Genomic DNA, 13879 nt, shown 5'->3' on the forward strand with positions numbered 1-13879 from the left:
GCAAAGGCATATTTCACTTCCTCACAAACTGTAATCAAGGATACCAGGGTAAGATCTTGCTAGGTAAAACTCAGAAAATCCTCATCTTCAAAGATGTTCTAGGTATGCTTTTTTCCTATCCTTCCTGTTGCTGAAGTATCCCCACACAAAGACTTCATTCTACGTGAGGCCCAAGACATGAGACATCTTTCTGCTTCCTGGGCTTTGCATGTGATCAGTTGCCCAACTGACTTATCGATGACTTTTTTCAAAGCCTATATGAAAAGAGAGGGGTTTCCTAAAGGTACATATTCCCTTTCACATGCTGAGCAAGCTTGAAAAATAAGCACAGACGTGCTGCCCTGTCGGTTTTGTGCTAACCCCTCTGGGCTCAAGTTGTGTGAACCAGCAAAAGATTCAGGGGTTGTTTCTGGTTTTGTTTTCTTTAATAGAAGACAAGTCCCTCATAAATCACTGCTTCATCTTCCCAGGAAAGCTCAGATGCCCCAGTGCAGGCGGTTTGGCAAATGATGCAGCTCGCCGGTCAGTCCCTTCTATTCCCAGTGCATCCCAGGACTAAATGCCCCTTTGAGCAATGCTATGTCTCTGCCAAATGAACACCTGCAGGGCAGGGGGTGATTGATGGGGCGAGCAGGGAGAGCTTAAATTTTCTAACTGTTCCCAAAGGAGAATTTCACTGGTGGGATGGCGATGAGGTTAGGGATTGAGGGGAAAAGCAGACAGAGGAAAGGATGCAGCTCTGAGGCACTTTGAATGGGTGATAGGAGCAACAGCAATGAACCAGTGATTACAATTTTATTTTGCTCAGGTATTGCTGGATTTCTGCAGTCTGAGTCACAAAACAACACTCCACTTGGCTTTAGGAAAGGCTTATTTATTTCTGCGGAAGTTAAGGCAAAGCAGAATTACCAAACCCATCTCAGTTCAACACATCCAAAGGTAATCAGTCCCCAAACCGTCGAATGACCCTGCGCTTATGTGAGCAGTGGCCCGGGTGGTTCCTGGGGTCTCTCTGTTGGAGCACTTGCCCCCGTACGATGAGGGGAGAGGGTCACCGCTCAGAGCCAGGGCTGAGGAGTGACGGTGAGCCTTGGAGCCTGAGGCAGGGCCACACTTGGGGCGTGGGGGGTCCCCGGCCCTGCGATGGTGCCAGCCCTCTGTGAGGCGTCAGGGCCCCTGCGGGTCACAGTGCCCCCGGGGTCCCCTTTCCCTCGGGGAGCCAGTGCTGGCTCAGTGGCTCGTGGCTCTCGTGGGAGGAGGTGCTGTTGGAGCAGCGTGTCCATCCAGGGAGTCCTGCCGCGATGGGGGTGCTGCGAGCACTCCGAGGTGGGGCCGGCGCCGCGCTCGCGCCCCGGCTGCCGGCCTGCTGCTGCAGTGACGGGCATCTGCCGGCACCGGTGTTCCTGGCGTGGGAGAGCTGGGCTCACATGCTCGGGGCTGGTGCCAAGCTGCCCAGGGTGGCTCTTCCCCAGGCTGCGGGGAGCCGGCTCTGCCAGCCTCTCCTGCTGCCCCGTGCTCCGGCCAGGAGATGTTTGCCCCGAGCCGCGGCCCATCCCCACGGCTCCTGGGGCAATGCAAACCCTCCGCTGTTTTCCTTGCAGGTTTCTTCACTGGCGTGGGTGCCCGGTCTGGCCCTGCGCGTGGTGAGAATGGTGGCAGTGTGGTCGGGGCCGTCCCTGCGGCCATCACGACCTTCGCCGCCGTGGTGATTTCTATTCTGGACCAGTTGGAAGATGCTCAGGTGAGGCGGGGGCATCCCACGGGGCTGCACGGGTCTCGAGGGCTCCCGCGGTGCCCCGGCGTCCCTGGGGCCAGGGTGCTGGTGCCCGGTGTCAGCATGGCGGAGCTGCCATGGGGCAGTATGTGCCACGGCTGTTGTGCACGGTGTGTCCCCAGGGCGGCAGAGTAGAGGCCTACCGCCAGCTGGAGAGCGTCTTGTGGGGCGACGAGAGCGACCTGCAGAGCTCTGTCGCAGGCAGAGCCATAGCACTGGCAGCCCAGGACCTGCGCGTGGCCCAGGTGAGCTCCTTCTCACAGAGGTGACCCGGACACGGGCGCCCAGCCCAGCCAGCCCGGGCAGAGGCTTCAGCATGCGCCCGGCGGGGCTCGAGGTGGTGACTTGGAGCTGCCCAGAGAGGCAGCTGTGGGTTGTGTGCACAAGGGGCAGCGGGAGCTGGGCTGTGGGTTGTGCATCCTGCCCGGCGGCTGAGCGCAGGAGCCAGCTGGGCTGGTCATGCTGCTGCCACACGCCGGCTGCTGTCTTCTAGGACACGACGGCCGCCGTGAGGATGGCGGCGAGTGACGTCCTGGTGGCGCTGGCCCGCTGGCACCTGCATGATGTGGTGTCGGTGCTGCAGGGCCACCTCCAGGCCCTGGAGGAGATGTCGGTGGAGCTGGTCCTCCACACTCTGCACAACCTGGCCATCCGCTATGGTACGGCACATGGGGCCCTGGCTTGAGCCTCCCTGCACCAGGGCTTCCCTGGGGCTGTGGCAGCTCTCCCGTCCCCCTGCCCCGGTGCAGCCCTGTGCCAGGCTGCAGCGTCTCTAGTGACTGAGGCCTCCCACCCCTGCCCTCTCGACAGCCCTGCAGTGCGTGCCCTTCGCGGGAAAGACGCTGGCAGCCCTGCGCGGCGTGCTGAGCACAGCGGGGAGCAGCCGGATGCTGTGCGCCGTCTGTGGCGGTGAGTGCTGGCGCCACGGCAGGGCCGCGGGGAGGGGAAGGGATGGGGACAGAGGTGGGGATAGGGAAGGGGAGGGGGTGCGTCGCCAGGCTCTCAGGGCACCACGGCTGGGCTGAGCAAGGTGTCGCGCCGGTCAGAGCCTTTGTCACCACCCCGTGTCCCTTGCTGTGCTGCAGTTGTGGAGCAGTGGTGCAGCGGGATCAGCGCATACCTCCGCCAACGGGAGAAATGCGACTTCCCTCACCTGGGGGCCGCCCAGCTCTGCGCCCCTGTTTACTCGCTTGTCTGCTACGCGGGCAGGAGCTGGCAGAGCTGCAAGGAGGAGGAGGTGAGTGCTTCTGCTCTGGCCTGAATGCTGGGGCCAGCCAGCGGGGTGGGCTTGGTGCTGGGAGGAAACACTCCCTGTGCTGGCGAGCCAGCCCATGTGGCCAGGGGTGCCGGGGAAGGGAAAGCCCCATGCGGGAAGGGCCGACTGGTGTCTGGGGCAGGCGAGCACTGGAGGGACCCGTGGCCTCGACATGGCATGTCACCCTGCCTCGCTCAACAGGGCAAGCAGGCCATGCTGAGGGCGATGGCTGTTATGATGGGTGTCCTGCTGCACGCGGAGGAGCACCACCAACATGCCTGGGAGCAGCTTCTCTGGCTGCTGCACCAATACCGAGAAGTCCAGGACCCCTCAGGGGTGACCAGGGTGAGGCATCTTGCGGGGCACGGCGCAGCCAGGGACCAAGCAGGTGCCGCGAGGCATCGGGGAGCTGCGGGGTGCCGGGAGGAGCCAAGGCCCTTCGAGCAGGAACAGGGACTGGGGGCCTGGGGCTCGCGGTGACAGCTGCCCTCTCCCTCTCCTGCTCCCATGCAGAGTCTCAGCTATTTCCTGTGGGCCGTGATGGATGTTCAGGCCCAGGTGCCCCGAGCCAAGATTCTGGCTGTCATCGCGGCTGTGCACGAGCAGGTAAGGCCTGACATCACACTGCTGCCCTGGAGCTGCTGCGCAGCCCTGCATGTGCCCAGAGCTCTGGGCTTTGGCCGTGGGTCCATGTCCAGAGCTGCCCACCAGATGAGCGCTGACAGCATGGGTGCTTTTCCATCCCTCTGCCCGCCGATGTGGCTTTCCCTGAAACGTGCCTTGTTCTCGCAGCTCTGCGATGAGATGGAGCCACCCAGCCCAGGGCACCGAGCAGAGTTGTGCCACTGCATGGTGCTGCAGGGTGAGGAGAGAAGAACCGGCGCCGCGCCGCTGCATCCTGGCAGCTCTCTCACAGGCCTGCCTGTGTGGGAAGATGCTGGTCACTGATACTGAGCGTGATCTCTTCCCCGCAGCCCGAATTTGCCCGGAGGAGACCATCGTGTTCCTGTACTATAAGCTCAGGACCGGGAACAAGGTCGATCGCGTGGCAGCCGTGGAAATGCTGCAAGCTCTTGTCCGCTGTGACGGTCAGTAAGCCGGGCTGGAGAAACATCGTCTCCCCGGAATGCTGCCGCTTCCTCTGATGTGCAGCCTGGCCCCCTTTTCTGTCCCGCTTGTGTGGGGAAAGCTGGGGAGCCGTGTTGAGTCCCTGCGAAAACGGGGGCTCAGCCTCAGCGCCTGCCTCTCCTTGTCTCCTGCAGCCCCCGATGTGAGAGAGAAGCTGCCCCTGTTCACCAAGCTGGTGCAGTCTGTGTGCCACGACCCTGCAGCCCAGGTGAGCTGGTGGGGGCCAGGCTGGGGCAAGGGCAGTTTCCCTGGGCCTTTGGGCCCTTTGGTGCCATGGCTGCAGCCTCGCCGTGCCTGCAGGTGAGGAAGGCAGTGCTGCGTTTCCTCGGGGAGCTGCTGCACTCCAGCGCCCCGGGCTGCTCGGCGTGGGACGTGGTGGGGCACCTCTTCGGCGAGTTCAGCCGGGCCTCGGGCAGACTGGTAAGGGCAGAGCGTGGCACCGGGCCTGCATCCTGTGCCGCCAGGGCCGAGGTCGCCGTGGGGGCACCTCCCCATGGTGTGCACTGTGGGGCCTGGCAAGGGGCACTGACGGGTGTTTCCCACCTCGGTCTCACAGGCAACAGGAAAACTTTCGGTGGTGGAAGTGTGGGAAGAGAGGACTGTTCAGCGCCTCTGCGCCCACGTCCTGGGCTCACTGGACGTATCTGCCGGAGCGGTGGCCAAGGTGAGTTGTCCTCGGCCCATGCACCCCAGCTTAGCCAGAAAAGCTGGGAAGGAGCGAGGCCGAGGGGCTGGGCCGGGGCCAGAGAAGTGGCAGTGACGGGGGACCTGGGATGCAGAGGCGGAAATGGCAGCGTGCCGAACGGGCTGCTTCTTGCCCGCAGCTCCTGTGGCCGAGGCTGCTGCAGTATGTGGTGCCAGCTGAGTATACGGGCATGCTGGTCCCGCTGTGCCGCTGCCTGCGTGCCCTGGCCGAGAGAGCAGAGAGAAGAGAGGGCGAGGAAGAGAAGGCAGCGCCCGAGGCCCTGAAGCCTGCAGAGCCAGGTGGGGAGCAGAAAGTCGCAGCACGCTGTGCCAGGCCGGCTGGGGGGGGGGGGGGAGGAGGCAGTGCATGTCCCTGCATCCCCTGCCAGCCCCCCACGCAGGAGGGCTGGGGCAGCACAGGGCAGAGCAGTGCCCATTGCTGGGCATGATGGCTGTGCCCCACGAGCCGCTTCCCTGGCTGCTGTGCCCAGCTCTCGCGGGGGTCTGGGGGCTTGTTCCTGCCATGCCAGGCCTGCTTAGCCAGCAGCCATTCAGCACGGCTGTTCAGGCCTGGTGGGGAGGCGGCGCGACCAGGGTGCTGTTCAGCCCTGCACGGGGATGTGGGACGTGGCGCGAGCTGGGCGTCTAACACAGCCTTTCCTTGTGCCTGCAGCCCCTCTGCCGGCTCCCCAAGCCCTGCTGGCTCGTCTGCTGGTGAGTACCGGGGCCCCCAGGGAAGGAGCTTCTGTGGCCGGGGTGAGGGGAGAGCCCGGAGAGATGGTGCTGCAGCTGGTGCTGGGCACCCCGGGAGGAGGAGGCAGGAGCATGGTAGAGGGTGCCTGAGCCTCCCTGCCCATCGGGGGGCTCCGGCTGCTCCCAGGGGACGGCAGCACCCAGCCAAAGCCATCGTCTGCCTGCTGCTGGCCAGGGCAGCGCTGCCCTCCCTGCCTGCCTGCCCGCGGGGCAGCCGTGGCTCCTGGGGCAGGCACCAGTGTGTCTCTCTCTCCCACCCCGGCCTAGGTGGTGGCAGCTGTGGCTCCACACACAGGCGGTGGCCATGGAGCCGCAGCCCTGCAGCTGCTGCAGGTGCTCTGTGGCACGATCCACAGAGCCGTGGGGGCGAGCTGGGCCACAGAGATCCCCCTGCTGCTGCAGCACCTGGCAGGTAAAGTGCGGGCGGGAGGCGGAGGCTGGGGGCCAAAGGCGCAGCAGAATGCCTGCAGCTCCCCAGCCTGGCAGGCAACGGTGCCACGTTTGCCAGCACTCATCAGCCCACTGGGCTGAGGCTTTGGGGCTTCGGGCTGCAAAGCAGCTGCCCGGGCTCTGCTGCCGCATTTGCTGGAGTAACGGTGAGGGTTTTGCTTCCATGGGCTTTGCAGGAACAACCGCCGGCTTCCTGGACAGGGCCGAGTGGGACAGCCTCCTGCTGAAGGTACAGCGTCCCTGTGGGGCCCAGCTGCATGGGGCAGACAGGGGCGGGACAAGTGGTGCAGGAAGCTGGGGGCTGGGGAAGAGCCAGAGGCAGGCTGCCAGAGGGGCGGGTGGCAGACAGGCTGTCGGGAGGGGGAGCTCTGCCCCGACGGTCTCCGGGGCCGCTTGGCTGTGCCAAAGGCCCTGGCCGAGGCGGGGGGGGGGTGTTTGCTTCACCTCCCGCTGCACCCCAGTTCCTGCGTGCGTCGCTGGAGGTCATCGCCAGCGAGGCCTGGACCGTGGAGCTGAGCCGGGAGCTGAGCCGGCAGCTGGGTGGCTCTCCCCGCCTGTCCTGGGAGAAGGTCTGTGCCCTGGCGGCGGCGCGCCCCGAGGGCTGCAGCGGCAGAGCCTGGGAGGCTCAGGCCGGGGCGAGGGCTGGCGGCGGTGATCTGCCACAGCTCACCGTGGCCGGGGCCCGGCCTCTCCTCTTGCAGCGGTTCCTCTACAAGGCTCTCGGCACGGCCCTGGCAGCTTGTGGGTGTCTGCGCCACGTGCGAGAGCAGACCCTGCAACATCTGGAAGCAACCAACTTCCTGGAGCTGTGGGAGGCACAGGTGAGGTTTCTTCCTGGCGCCCTGCTTTCCCGCGAGTCCCCTGCGTGTCCCTGGAGCAGAGGGACTCTGCGTGCCCTGCTCCAGCCCTTACTCGTGTACTGTTTGCAGCCGTTTCCCTGGGGAAAGGTCCTGCCTGGCCGATGGAGCTAGCCAGGCCTGGGGGGTGGGCTTGGAGCAACTCCCCATTTCTGCTCTGTTGCAGGGAATCGTTTCGGTTGTGTCCCGCTGCGCCGAGAGCCACTTCCAGCTGGCATTGTCCTCAGTGCAGCAATTCACAGGGACCTTGAAACACCGGAAGGTAAAGGTCCGGGGTGTCACTGTGGGGAGCTGCCGGGAGGTCAGGCGCGGGGCAGCTCCTGCTGCAGGAGCGCACAGAGCCCCGGGCACAGCGGGGCTGCGGGCTGACATCTCAGCTCTTCTCCGGCGACCCGCAGCAGAGCCACGCACTGAGGAACCGCGCTGCTCGTGCGACGCTCATGGTGATCTACGGCCGGATGGCGCTGCGCGCCCCCAGGGAGCAGCTGCTCACCCACGTGGAGAGAGACATCGTGGGGAACGTCCTGCAGCTCTACCGAGAGGGCTGCCAGGTGGGTGCTCAGGGTGTGGGGCAGAGCCAGACGGGGGCCTCCTCGCCCTTCCCATGCGCTCGCCCTGCTGCCCTGGGGCAGGGACTGTGGGGTCTTTCCGGCCAGGACAGCTGCTTCCCTCCACCTGGGAGGCTTATTCCTGGGAGGGCAGAGAGGTCTCCTTGCTGGGGCACAGGTGCCAAGCTGGGGTCTGTGGGGCTCCCCAGCGTTCTCTGCAGTGTCCTCCTCCCTGTGCTGTATGTGGAGGCAGATTCCCCCCGGCCCTGCTGCTCTTTCTGCCCTCGGCAAAGCTCAAAGCCTGTTTTTCTCCCCTGGCATCAGGACGCGCAGCTGAAGCTCTCCCTGGTGCAGAGCGTAACTGAGATCAGCCTTGCCATCCAGGCTGCAGACGCCGGCCCCAGGTTCGAGCTGTGCTGCAAGCGGGAGCTTCTGCAGATGCTGCTGGTGAGTGCCCAGAGCTGGGGCTGTCACCTGGGGAGTTTTAGGCTCTGCAGTGGGGTGAGTGGGGTTTGTGGGGAGTCCTGAGGCAGGGAGCAGCCACCTCATCCTGCGGGGCCGGTGCCTGTAGGGTCTGGCAGCAGAGCCCCTGGCCGGGGCGGGCAGGAGGGCTCTCCTGTGCCCCTGCCCGCTGCCCACCTTGCACGTGTCTCCCTGTGCCTTGCAGGAGGTGATGCAGGAGGAGCCCCAGGAGTCCCCAGTGCAGCCCCGGGCCCTCATGGCTGTGGAGCAGTTGAGGTAGGGTCTATCCCGGGGCTGCGGCAGTTGCTGCGTGTTGCAGCACAGCTGGCGGCTCTGGCTGGGGCTGCAGACGTTGAATTTGGGGCTGTCGATGGGGCCAAAGGCAGTTGTCCTTTGCCTCGCTCTGGAGAGTGCGAGTGAGCCTCCTCTCAGGCTTCTCTAACTTGTTTCTCCTGGCAGCAAGCTGAAGCCCCGTCTGAGCAGGGAGGAAAAATGCAGCCTCCTGGCTCAGTGCTTCCGGGGCGTCGTGTGCCTCCGTCACCCAGAGCAGATGGAGGCGAGAGGGGAGGCGGCAGCGGCTGCTCCAGTGGCACCGGTAGGTACCGGCCCCTCTGGGCCGCCCCTCAGTGGGGCTCAGCTCCGGGCGCCCCGCGCTGCAGCAGCCGCTGGCTGTGCTGGCGTTTCCATGGGGTGCCCGGCCTCAACCCCACTTTCTGGTGCCAGGGTGTGCAGGCGCCATCCCTGCGGGCGCTGGGCCAGCTCATGAGAACCCTTCTGCGGGAAGAGCCGGCCCCCATCTGCTTCGAGGACGTGGTACAGGTGAGAGTCCCCAGACGCAGCTGCGAGCGAGGGGCGCAGCACAAGCCAGTGCTGCCAGCAGTGAGACCCCGAAGTGAGGAGGTCCCTGTGGGAAAGGGGCTCCCTGCCCAGGAAGGCAGGGTGCCGGCGAGGGGTGCAGGGCAGAAGGACACCCACGGTGAGACATGTCTGCCCGTGCCAGGTCCTGCGGCACTGGCTCGCCTCAGCCGAGGAGTGCGAGCGGGAGAGGGCCCTGCAGGTGTGCGTTCAGCTGCTGGGTGCTCATGAGGAGCAACGCGAGCATGGGGTGAGCGGGGACCCCATGCACAGGGAGCTCTGCGTGGGGGGGGGTGCGTGCCGGATTTCGGGTCCCCTGGGGCTGTGGGGCGGCCCCTTGTTCCCCCCCAGCTCGGCCACGGCTTGGGGGGCAGCACGGCTGGGAGAGGGCGAGCAGCCGCAGGGCTGCCGGTGACCTCTTCGCCTGCCTCTTGCTCCCACAGCGAGGCCGCGCCTGCGAGCAGTTCGGCTCCCTGGCGGGACTACTGGGGCCTCTGACCTGTGATGCCTCAGCTGCGTCCCGCTGGCGGGCAGCCACCTGCCTCGGCCACCTGCTCCAAATCGGAGGTGAGGAGAGCGGGCAGAGCGGTCCCCGCTGCTGTCTCAGGGCTGCACGTCGTCCCTACGCCAGGGACTATCCCCCTCCACGGCTGGCCCCTCGCCTAGCTCACAAACCTGCTGTGCCACCTTGGGGGACCCTGCCTTCACGTGGCCTTCGCTGCCCTCCCTCGGGTCCTCCCCTTGCTGCCTGCGGGGCCGCATGTTGGCTCCCCACCATGACTCCCTTCTCCTGGCTCCAGCTGAGACCACGGACGTGGCGCCATGCACTAACGAGATCGGGTACCTGCGGGAGAGGCTCAACGCCGTCGCCCCCGACTCTCTGCTGGCCACCTCCACCAACATCGCAAAGGTAATGAGCCCCCGAAAAGTGGGCTGGGGGTCATGGTGTGTGCGCTTGCACGTGTGTGTGAGAGTGCTGCTGTCAGGGTGTGCGTTTTGCATCTGAGCCACTTGTGATGAGATCGCTTGTGTTTCTGATTTCTCCCCAGCTGGTTTGCAAGCATGTCCCCCAAGGCCAGGCTGCAGACTTCATGGACACTGTCATGGAGAGCCTGCAGTGCACCAGGCCCGTGCGCGCGTGGGCTGCTGGGCGGTGGGCACTCACCTTCCTGGGGGACTGCGGAGAGCAAATATTCCAGGAGGAGGTGGGAGAGGCATTCTTTGTGCTCACCCTTGTCTGCTTTCGGCTGTTGGCCCCCAAGGATGTGCTGAGCTGTTCTTTGTCGCCTTCCTCCTTTCAGGTACCTGAACTCGTCACCATCCTCTGCACCTGCCTGCAGAGCACCCAGCAGAGCACCCGCAGGTGCTTTGTGCTGCGAGCGATGTTCATCCTGGCCCGCTGCCACCAGGAACCGGTGATTGACAGTCTCCTCCAGAGGTGTCTGCCCATGGACAGGTCTCTGCGCTTGCCCTCCCCTCTGCTGTCACACCCAGTGTTTGGCCTCTCATGAGGTCATTGCAGGTTCCCGAGGATGCGGGCTCACGGGTGAGTGTCTGTTCCCTTGCAGCAACACAGTGGAAGTGTGGAGGAGCCTAGGGAGAAGCGCTCTGGGATACCCAATCCTGGAGCGCTTAACTGAAAAGTTAAGGGCAGCCGGAGACAGCAGCCAGGGGAGCGAGTGCTGCGCTCGGGAGCTGGGCAGCAGCCAGGCTGCCCTGGAGCCTCACACGGTACGGTCAGCTGCAGCGGCATTAGCGCTGCTTTGCACCTGCTTTCCAACCGGTGCTTTAGTGCGAGGGGGTTTTGTGCTCTTTGCGAGCACCCGTGGAGCCTCGCGGATGCTCTGCTGGGACAGTGGCAGCGTTAGTGGTGTGGGGAACTGGGACAGTTGCCAGTGCTGGGCCGCAAGGCTGTCACTGCAGTGAGAAGCGGAGACAGTAAGAGCTGCCCCAGCCATCAGGGGGACGTGGGCAGTGGGACAAGCCCTGGTTTTACCATGCGATTCCTGGCTGAATTTTTCTGTAGATCATCCGCGCCCTCTGTGAGATGGTGTCAGTGCTGCAGAGCGAGGGGCTGGTCCAGCACCTGCTTCCTGACCTGCTTCCCAGCCTCCTGGGGCAGGTCAGTGAGACGCTGCGGGAGGAGATGGAACCGTCCCTCAGGGAGCCCGAGAGCTCCGACACGTCAGGCAGGTAAGGAGCGGCAGGGGCAGGGGGCAGGCTGGCCTGTGCCTGCGGGCTTTGCTCAGGCGATCTGTGGCTGACTGTCCCGCTGGCGCTGGGCTGCCTCTGTGGGGAGAGGGGACTGGTCACTGCAGGGCAGCACCTGGGGATATGGCCGCAGTGTGGCTGTTGCTGCCCGTAGGCCCCGTGTTGCAGCAGGGGGCCATCATGGGGCTCTGCTGACGGGCAATCTTTCCTCAGACTACTGCGCCTGGCACTTTCTTTGGGTTTTTCTGCAGGCTGTTTGTGGAGGTGCTGGAGCTGGTGCTCTCCAAGTGCCTGGAGGAGCGGTGGCTTCGGCTGCTCCGGGAGCAGGGAGCATGGGCGTCCCTGGCCGAGCCCCAGGCTCACAGCGCTGGCGTGTGTCTTCTGGCGAGGTGAGAGCCCCCAGGTGTCCTGCCCCATCACGGGGCCTGCACCTGGGGAAAGGGCTGCCGGGGGCTTCCTGTGCGCCCAGCAGTTCTGCTGAGGTGCAGAGCGGCGTCCGCGTCGCAGTGGGAGAAGCTGGGAGTCGCGGCCCGCGGCCAGCCCGCGTGCCGGTGCCTCACCAGCCTGCTGGTGCTGTGTGCACAGCGTGCTGCTCCGCGCGGAGCTTGTCCCACCGCGCCTGCTGCAGAACCTCTCCACCTGGCTGGACTCGTGCTCAGCAAACCTGCGGCTCACGGCCACAGCTTTCTTTGCTGAGGTGAGGCAGCGGTGGGGCAGGGTTTTGGGGGGGGTTCCTATGCCTATCTCGCCTGCCTGGCATGAATCACAGCCAATGCGAGTGGCCCCGTTGCTCGATTGCAGCTGATGAAGGACCGGCTAGTGGAGGAGAGAAAGCTGCTGAAGCCCCTCTTAGAGGCTTTTGCGGCGAGGGCGCGCGACCCCGTCAGCGCCGTGCAGCAGATGGCAATGAGAGGCCTGGGCAACGCGGCAAGCGGAGCACCGGTGAAGGTGAGGCTGACTTTGCTGGGCTCTGAGCACAGCCCGAGCTCGAGAGCCTCCCAGGGCCCCTCGAGGAGCCGGAGAGAGGAGCAGAGGCCGTCACGGGGCCCTGTGGAGGTGGCACTCCTCGCTCCCGTGCCAGCAAGGCGGCAGAGGGCTGCTGGGTGCCGGTGGGGGCTCCCGGGCTGGGGTCTGCTCTGGGCTGGCTGTGGGAAGCGCTGGCCTGGGCGCCGAGGCGCAGAGCTGCAGCAAGAGGCAGCAGCAGCGAGTGGCTCATGCGCCCATCGCTCTGCAGCTGCAGAGGCACGGGGCAGCCGTGGTGGCAGTGCTACGCGGGGGCCTGGAGGACGGGGCCAGCGTGGAGGTGGCAGCCGAGAGCCTGCTGGCGCTGGCGAAAGTGCTGGGGCCGCTGGTGGCCAGGGCCATAGGCTCGGCCTTTGAAGAGGTCACCAGGTCCAGCCGAGCCTTCTGGGGAGCGGTGAGTGGAGCCGCTAGCTCTCGTTCGGGGCAGGAGCTGTCGTGGGGGCGCATCCCCCACGGGCAGCGCCCCGCTGGGTCCTGGCATGCGATGGCCTCACTAGCAGCCGGCCCGGCGGGCTTTTTCATTGCAGGAGGAAGAAGCCCTGCGCTGCTCAGCCTTCACCCTCTACGGAACCCTGGCCGCCTCCGCCTCTGCCTCAGGGAGGAGGTCATTCTTCAGCAGGGAGGTGGAGGCATCGTTCCCCAGCTTGGTGCTGCACCTCGGGGACCCGGCACCGGCAGTCCGTGATGTAAGAGCCTCGAGCATGCTGCAGAGCCACGGGGAGGAGCACTGGGGCCGGGGGGGGGCTTGGTCCTGGGGTCACTGGGGACCTGGGAAGTGCTGGGGGGCACCCGGCGGGGAGCGGGGCCACGAGGGGGCAGGTGCCTGCCGTGGTCCCGGGCAGGCGCGCGGTGTCCCCGCGACCAGGCCGGTGCTCTCTCACAGGCGTGCAAGATGGCCCTGCACCGGTGTGCCCCATTCCTGGCATCAGAGAGGGTGCGACGTCGCGTGGCCGCCAGCACTGGGCTGAGCGCCGCCGAGCTGCAGGATGAGCTCTGCAGGCACCTGGTGAGTGAGCAAGCGAGCGAGCGAGCTCTGTGCCACAGCCATGGCCCTGCATGGCCGCCTGCCCCATGGCTCCCGCACCGCTGGGCCGCCTGGGTGGGTGCGGGGGCACAGAGGGGTGCCAGGAGCTCGAGACGATCTCCCTTGCCCCTGCGTTGCCCCAGGCCCGAGACTGCCCCGCACTGCTGGAGAGCCTCTGCCACATGGCCCAGAGCTGCTGCACGGGGAGCTGCCAGGCGCCGCAGGAGGCAGCCGTCCGCATCCTGGGTGAGAGGCAGCGCCGGGCTCCGGCGCTGCTCCGGCCGCATCCCCGGGTCGGGTCAGGGCCGGAAATGGGGAATCGGGGTTGGCATCGGGGCCGGGCCCTGACGATGACATCCCCGTGCCAGGCCTCCTGATGAATGCGGCGCCAGCCGAGAGGCCGCAGCGGCAGGACCCGGCGTCGCGGTGGGGAGGTAGGTGCCGGCGGCCGAGTGGCCACCCCGCGGGCTTGGGAGGCACCGGCAGTGCCCGCGGCAGCCGGGATGCAGGGAGGGGGCTGGCACAGACCCGGGTGCTGCCGCGGAGCGCTGGGGTGTCACGGCCGGTCGCCCATGGTGCCTTCCCGCGGCATCGGTGTCATTGCAGCTCGGCAGAGGCAGCGGTGCAATCGGTCACCCCGTGCACGGCGGGCAGCAGCCGTGGGAACCCGGCAGCCCGGGGCAGCAGAGCTATAAAGCTGCATCCGTGCGAGCCAGCCTGAAAGGAGTCTCAATAAAGGAAGTTTTCCTCATATCTCACTGGAGCTTCCTGTGTTTCGATTTGTGCCCATTGCCTGTTGTCCTGTCACTGGGCTCCACTGAAAAGTCCAGCCCCATCCCCTTGGCACCCTCCCCT

The 13879-nt window shown here is 65.7% G+C and overlaps 1 protein-coding gene across 1 annotated transcript; it reads left to right on the forward strand.

The window, feature by feature from the left end:
* The first annotated feature begins 1301 nt into the window (after nt 1–1301).
* LOC134140127 (maestro heat-like repeat-containing protein family member 2B) lies at nt 1302–11782 on the forward strand. Its single transcript, XM_062574991.1, has 35 exons — nt 1302–1326; nt 1602–1741; nt 1897–2019; nt 2268–2433; nt 2585–2683; nt 2860–3011; nt 3231–3374; nt 3543–3635; nt 3822–3891; nt 4004–4117; nt 4292–4365; nt 4458–4577; nt 4714–4821; nt 4982–5141; nt 5515–5555; nt 5862–6006; nt 6221–6273; nt 6506–6613; nt 6746–6865; nt 7068–7169; nt 7300–7452; nt 7774–7896; nt 8117–8187; nt 8371–8506; nt 8635–8730; nt 8912–9016; nt 9210–9333; nt 9567–9676; nt 9816–9971; nt 10068–10222; nt 10335–10497; nt 10793–10959; nt 11229–11366; nt 11563–11685; nt 11779–11782. Exons 1-35 carry the CDS (start codon nt 1302–1304, stop codon nt 11780–11782), a joined length of 3981 nt encoding a protein of 1326 aa, XP_062430975.1.
* The last annotated feature ends 2097 nt before the right edge of the window (nt 11783–13879 follow it).

Source organism: Rhea pennata, chromosome 4 (genome assembly GCF_028389875.1).
Source record: "Rhea pennata isolate bPtePen1 chromosome 4, bPtePen1.pri, whole genome shotgun sequence".
Classification (NCBI taxonomy): domain Eukaryota; kingdom Metazoa; phylum Chordata; class Aves; order Rheiformes; family Rheidae; genus Rhea; species Rhea pennata.